Here is a 13,781-nt window from a genome sequence, read left to right as displayed (position 1 = left end):
GACTGAGGTTCCATGATCTCCTTCTAGGCCATACTGTAGATTACTCAAAGTCTAACTCTGGGTTCCATCTCTTAAAGTTTCATTTAAACCAAATCACAGAACTCACTTGAGAAGAGAAGTGTTACATTGTTTTCTTGGAGAGGGAACTATAACTGCAAATGGTACACTATCTATCAGACAATAATGTATGAAATACTCTTATCTTCATGCTCCAAAAACTGAACCTACATGGCTTTTCTCTTTTAACATGAGGACACAAAAGGCAGCCATCTGAAAACTAGGATAATATATTTTAGATATTAGCTCTCTGTCATATGAAGGGTTAGTGAAGATATTTTCCCAATCTGTAGGCTGCCATTTTGTCTTGTTGACACTGTCTTTTGCCTTATAGAAACTTTTCAGTTTCACGAAGTCTCATTTATCAATTGTTGATATTAGAGCCTGAGCCATTGATGTTCTGTTCAGAAAGTTGTCTCCTGTACCAACATGTTTAAGACACTTTTCCACTTTTTCTTCTATGAAATTTAGTGTATCAAGTTTTATGTTGAGGTCTTTGATCCATTTGGACTTGAGTTTTGTGCAGGGTGATAAATATGGATCAATTTGCATCATTTTATAAGCAGATACCCAATTAGACCAGCACCACTTGTTGAAGATGCTTTCTTTTTTCCTTGTATGTTTTTGGCTTCTTTGTTGAAAAATCAAGTTGTATAGGTATATGGGTTTATTTCTGGGTCTCCTATTCTATTGCATTGATTAATGTATCTGCTTCTGTAGCAGTACCATGCAGGGTTTTTGTTTATTTGTTTGTGTTTTCTTTTCTTTTCTTATTTATTTATTTATTTATTTATTTATTTATTTATTTATTTATTTATTTAAACTTCAGATTTTATTTCCCTCCCAGTCCACCCTCTGATGGGTCCACAACCCATACGTCCTCCCCATGACCATCTCCACGAGGATGTTGCCACATCCCACCTAATCAGACCTCTAAACTCCTTGGGGCCTCTAGTCTTTTGAGGGTGCATCTTCTCTGACCAAACCCAGACCCAGCAGTCATGGACTGTATATGTGTTGGGTACCTCATATAAACTGGTGTATGTTACCTGGTTGTGGTCCAGTATCTGACAGATCTTGGGGGTCCAGGTTAATTGAGACTGCTGGTCTTCCTACAGGGTTGCCCTCATTCTCTGCTTCTTCCAGATTTTCCCTAACTGAACCACAGTGGTCAATAACTTCTGTCCATTGATTGGGCACAAATATCTGCATCTGACTTTTTCAGCTGCTTTTTGGATCTTTCGGAGGACAGTCATAATAGGTCCCTTTTTGTGAGCGCTCCATAGCCTCTGTAATAGTGTCAGGCCTTGGGACCTCTCCTTAAGCAGGATCCCACTTGGGGCCTGTTGCTGGACCTTCTTTTCTTCAGGTTCCTCTCCATTTCCACCCCCGCAGCTTTCAGACAGTAACACTTATGGGTCAGAGTTTTGACTGTGGGATGGCAACCCATCTCTCACTTGACGCCCTGTCTTTCTGCTGGAGGTGGGCTCTACAAGTTAGCTTTCCTCAGTATAGGGCACTTCATCTAAGGCTCCTCCTTTTGATTCCTGAGAGTCTCCCACCTCCCATGTCTCTGATGTATTTGGAAGGGTCGCCCCAACTTCCTACCTCCCAAGTTTGCCTGTTTTTATTCTTTCTGCTGGCCCCTCGGGGCTTTTCCCCCCACCCAATACCACATCATGATTTGTTTCTTCTCCCACCGAAGTGGGACTGAGGCATCCTCACTTGGGCACTTAGCATGTTGACCTTTTTGGGTTCAGTGAACTGTATTTTGGGTATTCTGTACTCTTTTTTTTTTTTTGCTAATATCCATTTATTAGTGAGTATATATTATGCATGACCTTTGGGTCTGAGTTACCTCACTTAGTATGATATTCTCTATTTCCATCTATTTACCTGCAAAACTCAGAATGCCCTTGGTCCTAATAGCTGAGTAGCATTCCATTGTGCAAATGAACCACATTTTCTGTATCCATTATTCTGTCTTGGGACATATGGGTTGTTTCCAGCTTCTGGCTATCACAAGCATGACTGCTATGAACATAGTGGAACATGTGTTCCTGTGTCATGGTGGGGCAAATTTTGGGTATATTCCCAAGAGTGGTATTGCGGTGTCTTTAGATACACCTATTTCCAAATTTCTGAGGAACTTTCAGATTGACTTCCAGAGAGGTTGTACCAGTTTGCAATTCCAAAAGCAATGTAATCCCTCTTGTTCCACATCCTTGCCAACATGTGTTTACACCTGAGATTTTGATCTTAGCCATTCTGATTGGTGTAAAGTGGAATCTCAGGGTCACTGTGATTTGCATTTATCTTATCACTAAGGACTTTGAGCATTTCTTTAGATGTTTCTCAACCATTTGAGACTCCTCTGTTGTAAATTCTTGGTTTAGTTCTATAACCCATTTTTGATTGGGTTGGTTTATTTTATTTTTTTATTTTTTATTTTTTGGTGGTTAGATTCTTGAGTTCTTTATGATATTTTGTATGTAAGCCCTCTATCAGATGTGGGGTTAGTAAAGATTTCCCCAATCTGTAGGTTGCTAGTTTGTCTTATTGGCTATATCCTTTGCTTTACAAAAGCTTTTCAGTTTCATGATGTCCCATTTATCAATTTTTGAACTTAGAGTGTGCATCATTGGAGTTCTGTTTAGAAAATTCCCCCCCACCATGCCAATGAGTTCTTTTCTACTTTCCAATGGAATAATTTGAGCTAGAAAAGTCATTGAGTGCTGTGTGCAGAGAATAATGGGCCATTCATATGCACACTTATAAGTCAGTCATGTTGAGATAAGTACAGACAATGGAGGTTCAACTTATGGGATGGAAGCAAGCTATCTCTCAGGATCTGGGATAGGAGTTATTATAGTAAGTGTTGGCTAAAAGTCTAATGGTATGATGTCCATATCCTGAGGACAAAAAGTTGGGTTGGTGGGGAATAAGTGGTAGATTTAATATTTATTGGGGGGAGGGTTGATTATAATCAAAATGCAATCCATGAAATTATGAAAGAATTTATACAGGAAGAATTAGATATATGTTTTATATGTTATATGTTACATATTATATTAATTATATGTTGTATATTACATATTACATTATATCCTACACATTGCATATTATGTATTATATACTATAACTATATATCATATATTATACATATAAGATTACACTAAGCAAACTTAAAGAATAATGCTTTATAAGTTCAATAGCTGTATTTTTGCATCTATCATTAAGAACTGGTACTATACTTTGACATTTAGTTGTTTCGTTAAATGTCTATTTCTCAGTTATTCACCATTTGGAAGAAAGGAATACATCTCCAGTAGGAAATGGAAAACTATCAGACTCTCAGTGCAGGCTGGCTTGAAGTGAATGATGATGTTGGACAATTACTATTAATACAAACACTTTCTTTTTTTCTTACTAAAAATGTGAAGGCTTCTGCTAAGTGTGACTTGTTGAGTTATCTTTACACATTAATCAACACCATGTTCTTTTTGACAAGTGATGCTATTTATGAGAGCATGAATTGGCATGACTAAGGTCTGCTGGGGAGGGTAGAAAAGTGGCTGTCGACTAAGTTTCTAGAATTATAATTTATTCCATTTTTGTCATATTTGTTTAGATCAATGAAAGAATTCTTTCTAAATGGCACAGAAAGTATGAAAAACTGTAGTTCCATGTTCTACTTGCCTTTAACGTGGTGATGGAGTAAGGTCAAGGTAAGACACTAGATGCTATATTTGGGTGGAATAGGAAGTAGTTGTCATTAGGCATAAGATTTGGAAGTTCCTCTTCTCAGCAGGACTATCAGATATTCACCTGTGCTTTGATACTGCCTAAATAATGGTAAGTCCTCTGGACACATGGCCTGGTGGATCAACTTGCTTCTGAAAAGCTCAGGAGCAGATGCATTTTCCATGCAAAAGATGTCTTTTAAAATGATAGTCTGTACATTTATGTGTGTATTACCAAATGCAATACCCCATGTACAGGATATCAAATGTACAAGAACTGCGTCTATATTGGGACCTATGAAAATAATCCTGTCAGAACTCTAGAGAGTATTTATTTCTAAGGACCGAAGAAAATTTGAAAAATGTATCAGTAAGGTGCAGTTCCAAGCTCTGTATCCATAAATGTAAGAAGATAAATAGTCAAAGTAATTACCTGATATTAAAGGTATATAATCTGAAATTGTAGCAAGATCCAGAAGTCAGGGGTGGGAGAGAATGTGAAATACCACCAACATACTAGCACCATGGACAGTGAGCCTGGAGGAGTGTGGGTAAAACAAAGGAAAAACTAAAAGGCAGGACACATGGTGAGATGATGTGGTTTAATCCATCACTTAATTTAGACAAAGTGTGAAAGTCTAAAGAACATGTATTAAACTGTACTGAGTCTAAAGGCTTGTGGACATGAGCCAAGACCTTCATGACATTAAAAAAGTGACATGGGTGGATTTGCATGGCTATTTAGCAACTGTCATAGACTTTCATTAAACCTGCCTCTGCTTTTACATGGCTCCTAACAGAGGCACCTTGCTAAGTGCAATCATTCCAATAGAATTAAAAAAAAATACAGCTGAATTCTGATCCAGTATGTCTTCTGGGCCATAGAAATAAGGACTGTAGTGAAAATACTCACATTCCACAAAGTAAGAGCTGGCATCAATCTTCCAAATAATCTGGCCTCTGTGAGAACCATTGACTCCACGGTTCTTATAATCCAGAAAATTTTCAGATGAGACTTCGCCTATAGTGCAGAAGGAAAAAGGATAAGCAGAGAAGCATGTCAGCCCACAGCATATTTAGGAGCAGCAAATAAAATGAGCAAAGGATATAAATACTAAGATTCAGAATCACTTGGAGAGTTGGGACTATTCAAAGACACCATGGTATGCACTCACTAATAAGTGGATATTAACCTAGAAAACTGGAATACCCAAAACATAATCCACACATCAAATGAGGTACAAGAAGAATGGAGGAGTGGCTCCTTGTTCTGGAAAGACTCAGTGAAGCAGTATAGGGCAAAGCCAGAACAGGGAAGTGGGAAGGGTTGGGTGAGAAAATAGTGGGAGGGAAGGGGGCTCATGGGACTTTCGGGGAATGGGGGTCTAGAAAAGGGGAAATCATTTGAAATGTAAATAAAAATATATCGAATAAAAAATTAAAAAAAAACAAAGACACCATCAGAACAGAGTAGTTTTTTTCCACCCAACACTTGGCAGATGAATTTTCTTAGTTCTTAATAATCTTGATGAACAGAAATTTATAATTACTGACAACTACTGCAATGGCTCTTAAAGTAATTTTTAAAAAACAGTTCTTAATTGTATGAAATATATAAAAGTCTTCTTAAAATTTTAGACTTGATCTTCTTCATCTTGAATGAAAAGATTTAAAGAAAATGTCTAATTTAAAGTGCCTGCCTTCCAGAGTCCAGTCTCTCTCTCATAGGCTCTATATCACTTTATATCATCTCTTCTTCATCCTGAGTCCCCTTATACCTTTTATTTTTAAAATTTGACCAAACAGGACCACATAAGGTGTATAAAGTGATCTACTTGTGCTCACATCCATACCTTGCTATTCTCTACCTTGCTTGTATTGATTTTCTTCATTATCCAGTTTGTTTCTATTTTATACACAAAAAAACCAAATAAACACACACACACACACACACACACACACACACACACACACACACACACACACACATTAGTTTAGGACCCGTGACTGAGAGAAAACATACAACACTTTTCTGTCTGAGACTGGCTTAATTTGTGTATTATGATGATATCCAGTTTTGTACAAATGACATGCATTCATTCTTCTTACAGATAAAAAACTATCTATCTATCTATCTATCTATCTATCTATCTATCTATCTATCTATCTATCATATTTCCTTTTAAAATGTATTTTATGTTATGTACCTTGGTGTTTTGACTGCATATTTTTTTTCTATGAAAGTGTCCAATCCCCTGGACCAGAGTTAAAGACAGTTGGGTGCTATTGGTTATTACCATGTGGGTGCTGACAGTTGAACGCAGATCCTTAACAGCACCCAGTTCTCTAACAGATGAGTCATCTTTCCAGCCTTGTGCCATATTTTCTTAATCCATTCTCCTGTTGTTAGACACTGAGGTTGGTTCTACAATTGTGCTATTGTTAATAAGACTGTGGCTATTAAGCATTATCTTGTGATAATTGACTTGTACTCCAAGAAAATATATATAGGTCATATGAAAGCTCTAGGTTTGTGAGGAAATTCCATACTGATTTCTACATGTCTAGAGTAGTTTATATTTGATGAGCATGGTATAAATAGTTTCCTATAGTCTGCATTCTTGTCAAAATTTGTTATTCTTTTCATGACTGCCATTCTGAATGGGTGTGGTGTAATCTCAATACCTCTTGTATTTGTATTTTTCTGATAGCCAGTGATTTTGAACCAGTTTCTTGGCAATACGTATTTCATTATGCAAGATGGGCTTTGCTTTCATTAACCAGTTTGTTTCTTCCTTTTCTTCTTCTTCTTCTTCTTCTTCTTCTTCTTCTTCTTCTTCTTCTTCTTCTTCTTCTTCTTCTTCTTCTTCTTCTTCTTCTTCTTCTTCTTCTTCTTCTTCTTCTTTTCTCCTTCCTTCTCCTTCTCCTTCTCCTTCTCCTTCTCCTCCTCCTCCTCCTCCTCCTCCTCCTCCTCCTCCTCCTCCTCCTCCTCCTCCTCATTTATTGGTTTTGGTGTTGTTTATTTATTTTTATATTATCACATGTATGCATGCACACATGTATAGATGTATGTATATAGTCAGTTAACATTTTCCTTTACTCTCTAGTTGGTCTCTCAACTTAATATTATATCCTTTATTATATATTATATGGATATATACAATTGCCTCAGCACCATTTGTTAGAGGAGTTGTCTTTTCTACAGTCAATTTTTGGCATCTTAGTAAAAATCATTTGGCTATATGGTTTTATTTCTGGGTCCCTATGTATCTATTTTTATGCATGTACTATGATACTTTTATTGCTATAGCTCTGTAATACTACTTATTAGGTGTAATTATACCTTCAACACTGTTCTACCTATCACTGAATCCATAAAATCCTTATCCATACTATCACCCTTCAAGAACAATTTCTTGCTATTACCTATCTCATGATAGCCATTCTGTAAATAAGAGCAACCAAATGCTATAATGCTTCAGCCCATCGCTAGGATCCCATGGCCCTAGTTAAGGGGAGCATGTGTCACTTGGTAAAAATGTCATTGAAGAGTCAACACCACCTTTCTTGTACAGATATTTTTATCTTCTTATAGCAGAATAAAATAATATTTGGCTAGAGAAATCTAGAGGTCATATAATAACAAAATGCATCATAATTTGTCTCTGCCTGGGCATTTCTACATCTGCCTTATTGATGTAGAACAGCACATTCTTGATGCTGTTCAAAGTAACAGCATGAACTCTACTGCCTTGAGAGGCAGCTTCATGTCTGTGGGAGTGCTACACTGCACCTCCTCATCTGGAAACGAAAGGTCAGATGAATAACCATATTCACCCTTACATTTATAGGTCTAAGTCTGTGACTTGAGCTTATTCAAGGTAACACAAATCCAGAAGGTAAGTTACGAAGAATATACAAATTATAAACTATTACGACTGACAAGTTTGGATTGAGAAACTGTATTTGAAATATGATATTATTTAAAGTGTTTCCATTCAGCATTACATAATATCACAGCTATATGTGTATAACTGCTATGACAATAACAAACTGTCAGATTAAGTTTCTGAAATGATGAGTTATGGTTCTTTTGGCTCAGTCAAAAATGTCATGATAAGACCAGATCTTATTCATTCAAAGTTTCATGAAACTCAAGATGATGGCTAATGGTCTCTTCCTTTTCCTAACACTCCCCTTCACTTCTCTGTGTGGGTGAGTTTCTATCTGCCTGATTTCTTTACCACTTCCTCCATCTTCCTTTTGTGCATCCCTCTGCCTCTATATTCCCCTGTTCCTCTGCTAGGAACCTTCAATGCTTTTTTACCCCCATGTAATCTGTGAATAATCTTCTATACTTGCAAGGTAACAAGTACCACCATTTGACAAACTCTAGTATGGTCTATATGCGTAAACTATAGAGGCATGAGGCAGAAACTGACACACGGACCACAGCAGAATGCTGCTCAGTGACTTGATCCCCTGACTTACTAAGATTGCTTTTTTATACCACCCAGGATCACCTGTCAGGGGATGACAGCATGCACAATGTATTGTGTTTTCTGGCCTCAATCATTAATCAAGGAAATACTCCACAGGCACACACCCAGGACAATCTGTTGAGCACAATTCCTCATCTAAGATCCCTTCTTCCCAGGTCACTCTAGCTTGTGACAATTGGACTAAATCCAACCAGCTCATTGGTCCCTGCTGTGGTTCATACTCAGGAAGTTTCACTTACCCATTATCTTCTCTAAAACACTTGTCTTCTATTTTTTCCTTTACTTGAGAAAATGCCATCAATGTTCACAAACTGAGGGAAGATACTACTGTAAAGAGTTGGTTTAAAGTTATGCACTTGTGTATGTGCACACACAATAAAAAATTGATAAATCACATTCCCAGTTACAGGTAGGCATGAGGGGGATTATGAAAAATCTGAAGATTCAGACTAGTCCAAAAGGAGTAATGAATGCATTTAAATGTAGCTAATTGGAATCCTGTTGGCTTTACAGACTGTCTGCCTAAATGGGGTCTTTTGCCAAGACATCAAATGTAGGGTTTTGCTTAGCTCTGTACCCCATTTTTAATAGGGTTATTTGACACTCTGGAGTCTATCTTCTTGAGTTCATTGTATATATTGTATATTAGCCCTCTGTTAGATGTAGGGTTGGTAAAGATCTTTTCCCAATTTGTTGGTCCTATTGACAGTGTCCTTTGCCTTACAGAAAATTTGTTATTTTATGAGGTCCCATTTGTCAATTCTTGATCTTAGAACATAAGCAATTAGTGTTCTGTTCAGGAAATTTTCCCCTTTGCACATATGCTAGAGGATCTTCCCCACTTTCTTGTTTCAATGTGTCTGGTTTTATGTGGAGGTCCTTGATCCACTTGGACTTGAGCTTTGTACAAGGAGATTAGAATGGATCAATTTGCATTCTTCTACATGTACTGAGGAATATGGAATGGCCGAGAAGCACCTAAAGAAATGTTCAACATCTTTAGTCATCAGAGAAATGCTAATCAAAACAATTCTGAGATTTCACCTCACACCAGTCAGAATGGCTAAGATCAAAAACTCAGGAGAAAGCAAGTACTGGCAAGGATGTGGAAAAAGAGGAACACTCTTCTACTGCTAGTGGGATTGCAGGCTGGTACAACCACTCTGGAAATTTGTCTGGCAGTTCCTCAGAAAATTTAGCATAATACTTTTGGAGGACCCTGCCATACCACTCCTGGGCATATGCCCAACGGATTCTTTTGCATGTAATAAGGACACATGCTCCATTATGTTCATAGCAGCCTTATTTATAATAGCCAGAAGCTGGAAAGAACTCAATGTCCCTCAACAAAGAATGGATGCAGAAAATGTGGTAAATTTACACAATAGAATACTACTCAGCTATTAAAAACAATGAATTCATGAAATTCTCAGGCAAATGTGTGAAACTGGAAAATATTATCCTGAGTGAGGTAACACAATCACAAAAGAACCAAATGATATACACTCTTTGATAAGTGGATATTAGCCCAGAAGCTTGGAATACCCAAAACATAATTCATAGATAAAATGAAGCTCAAGAAGAAGGAAGAACAAAGTATGGATATTCTGGTCCTTCTTAGAAGGGGGAACAAAATACCCACAGGAGATACAGAGACAACATGTGGAGCAGAGACAGAGGGAAAGATCATCCAGTGACTGCCCCACCTGGGGATTCTTCCCATATACAATTACAAAACCCAGACATGATTATGGATTTCCACAAGTGCTTGCTGAACAGACCCTGCTATAGCTCTCACCTGGGAGGCTCTGCCAGTGCATGACAAATACAGAGGGGGAAAAATCTCAGCCAGCCATTGAACTTAGCACAGGGTCCCCAATGGAGGAGCTAAAGAAAGGACCCAAGGACCTGAAGGGGTTTGCAGCGCCATAGGAGGAACAACAATACGAACCACCCAGTACCTACAGAACTCCCAGGGAGTAAACCCAACCAAAGAGTGCACATGGAGGGGCCCATGGCTCCAGATGAATAGGCAGGAGAGGATGACCTTGTTGGACATCAAAGGGAGGAGAGGTTCTTGGTCCTGGGAAGGCTGGATGAAGCAGTGTAGGGGAATACCAGGACACGAAAGTGGGAGTGGGTTGATTGGTGAACAGGAGGAGGGGGATGGGTTAGGGGATTTTCAGGGTTGGGGGAACCAGGAAAGGGGACAACATTTGAAATGTGAATAAAAAATATATCTAACAAAAAATGTGAAAATCTTGCCAAAAAATAAAAGTGGGATTTTAAAATGAAATATCTGGATATGTAGTGTTGATAGTCAAATATACAACAAACACCATGGGCTAAGCATGTATGCTTGATAGTCTGCTGACATTTCTCCATCTATATTTTAGGTGGGTGTTATTTTATTTGAAAGCTTAATTTTAATGTCTATTAATTTTTTTCTGGTCAGAAGTTGAATATATCTAGTAACTATTATTTGTGTAAAAACATCAAAATGTACATTGCTTTATTTTTATTATACACACCCACACATACCCTCACCCACACACCCACACCCTCCTACACACCCACACACATACATACACACTCATATACATATAATTGCACTATGCAGATATGTCAAGAGAATCCAATGTTTTCTTTATTGTTTTCTGACTAATTAGTCAGACAAAATATTTCATCAGAAAAAAATAAACCAGGTTATAAATTGCTCATAAGGTACATTATTTTCTGTAAGAGTGAATAGTATTAAATCTGGTGTTGTGAGTTGAAATGTGTGAAAGCACTGTACAGATGAATAATTCTCAACCTTCCTAATGCTGTTACTCTTTAATACAGTTCCACAAGTTGTGGTGATCCACAACCATAAAGGTATTTTGTTGCTGCTTCATAACAGTAATTTTCCTACTATTATGAATTATAGCGTAGTCTTGATTTCTGTTAGTAATGCTCCTATGTTTGCCTTTTGCCATCTAGTTCTCACTGGTGTTAGTTGGTCTTGTTGTCAATGGCTGGTGCCTCAACCTCTTTTGAGCCTGTAAGGCTATTTCCACAGCACTGGATGACTGGGTTTCCCCTGGCACCTCATACCAGTCAGAATGGCTAAGGTTAAAAACTCAGGAGACAGCAGGTGTTGGCGAGGATGTGGAGAAAGAGGAACACTCCTCCACTGCTGGTGGGATTGCAAGATGGTACAACTACTATGGAAATCAGTTTGGCGGTTCCTCAGAAAACTGGACATGACACTTCCTGAGGACTCTGCTATACCTCTCCTGGGCATATACCCAGAGGATTTTCTGGCATGCAGTAAGGACACATGCTCCATTATATTCATAGCAGCCTTATTTATAATAGCCAGATGTTGGAAAGAACCCAGATGTCCCTCAATGGAGGAATGGATACAGAAAATGTGGTATATTTACACAATAAAATACTACTCATTTCATTAAAAACAATGAATTCATGAAATTTTTAGGCAAATGGTTGGAAACGGAAAATATCATCCTAAGTGAGGTAACCCAATCACAAAACAATACACATGGAATGCAATCACTGATAAGTGGATATTAATTAGCCCAGAAGCTCTGAATACTCGACACAATTAGAATAACAAACGACTCCCATGAAGAAGTAAGGAGAGGGCCCTGATCCTGGAAAGGCTTAATCCAGCATTATAAGGGAGTGCCAGGACAGAGAAAAAGGAGGGATGTGATTGGAGAATGGGTGGAGAGAAGAAAGCTTATGGGACATATGGGGATGGGGGAACCGGGAAAGGGGAAATCATTTGGAATGTAAACAAAGAATATAGAAAATTACAAAAAAAGAAAAGAAAAAAATGAATTGTAGCATAAATGTCTGTGTTTTTTGATGGTCTTAGGTGATCCCTATGAAAGGTTCATTTAACCCCAAAGGGCTTGCAACCCACAGGTTGAGAAACACTATAGTATAATATAACTCAGCTGATTGTGCTTTTAAATTACACTGTAGAGTGATATCAGGAAAACTAGCTTCTCCCAGGGAAGAATATTCCAACTGGTTTTTCAAAACCAAATGATAGGCCCTCAAATCATATATACAAGTAATATTATACAGAATGAGAAGGTTGAATTCAGAAAGTATGCATGTATATACACATGTATGCATTTAACAAAGAGAAAAAAGGCTAGGGATTTCAAAAAACAGGATAGATACATGGAAGATGTTGGAAGGAAGAACTGAAAAGGAAATTATGCAATTGTAATATTATCTCAAAAAATTAAAGTGAATTATCAATAGGATTTTTGTTTAAATAACAAACCATTCACGTAAGACCTTCCTTTTCACAACACACTGTCAAACTGCCTAGATGAATCAGTGACTCTACTGAGAAGAGTCATGGATGGTAATGTACTCACCAATAAGGTACATGCCAATCCAGTCTCCTGCATCCACTTCCTCCTTGATGTCCCAGTGGATTACCAAATCCTGGGAGTGCCCTATAGAATAGTAGGAACTGCTGACCATGAGTGTTGAGCGGCTGTCTGAAGTGACCAGGTCAGTGTCACTGGTGGAGCGAGGGATGGTGATGCCATCATGGGCACCATTTCTGATGTCTATGTTGTGGAATTGGTCTGGGTTATAGCTGTACCGGAGGGGCTCTTTGCACCGGCGTCGGCTGTGGGAGTTTCTGGATGGAGACGCCATGGCAGCCAGGCCTAAAAACCTGTTCTGGTACAGATTCTGTAGGAGAAAGGAGACATTGAACAAGGTCAAGAATAAAAACAGTAACTCTGTCACATGCTGATAGATATCAAAAGATGTACTGAGTGAAGTAAACTGTGAGGAAGCTGCCCTTCAGGAGGTGTGAAACAAGACATATACCATCCCTTTCAGGACAAGGGCCTTTTCTCTGCATTCGCATAGGAACAAGAACAAAGACATAGACACATTTCTGTTCATGCCCTCCTGGAATCTCTGCCTCCTCCAGCTGCCTTCAATCTAATTGAGTCTAGAAGTCTGTGAATAGAAGTCCTGTTCCCAAAGAAGCACTATTTTTTGAGTTCTCCAAAATCTGTTCAGTTTCTTCCAATTCTATTCATTTTAGGGTCAATTATGATTATCTTCATTGAATATTTCAGTCATTCCTGAATGGTTCCTGTTCGGTAAGATAGTCATTCTCCCTCTTTTTTTTAACATTTCGACGCTGGTGTATTTCTCAGTCCTCTGTAATGTGGATTAAGGATTTTGTAATTCTAGTAATTTTGAACCCCTTAGCCACTGATTACATCCAATTTCAAAGGACTCTCTTCTTTGAACTGATGTTATTATAGAAAGTATTGTAGTTTCTTTGTTGTTGTTAATGTTTACAGCATTGTGTGTTTAAAATTAACTACAGGTAAGGTCCCCATCACATAGAAATTGCGCAGGGATTCACTTTCAAAACAAGCAAGGGTGACTCTGACTCCATTGATGAATACTAAGATTGGGTTAACAT

At 38.1% G+C, this 13,781-nt stretch overlaps 1 protein-coding gene across 1 annotated transcript in view; it reads right to left on the bottom strand.

The window, feature by feature from the left end:
• The window catches only part of Hecw1 (HECT, C2 and WW domain containing E3 ubiquitin protein ligase 1), a 173,439-nt gene extending 160,418 nt beyond the window's left edge, over window positions 1-13,021 (bottom strand). Inside the window, exons 1-2 of the mRNA XM_052156837.1 lie at window positions 12,703-13,021; window positions 4,714-4,821 (exon numbers count right to left, since the gene is read on the bottom strand). Coding sequence (XP_052012797.1) covers window positions 4,714-4,821; window positions 12,703-12,991 — 397 coding nt within the window. The 5' untranslated portion in view covers window positions 12,992-13,021. The remainder of the gene's footprint in view (window positions 1-4,713; window positions 4,822-12,702) is intronic.
• Between the last annotated feature and the right edge of the window lie 760 nt (window positions 13,022-13,781).

Source organism: Apodemus sylvaticus, chromosome 14, assembly GCF_947179515.1.
Source record: "Apodemus sylvaticus chromosome 14, mApoSyl1.1, whole genome shotgun sequence".
NCBI lineage: Eukaryota > Metazoa > Chordata > Mammalia > Rodentia > Muridae > Apodemus > Apodemus sylvaticus.
This window is presented reverse-complemented; position numbering and strand designations above follow the sequence as displayed.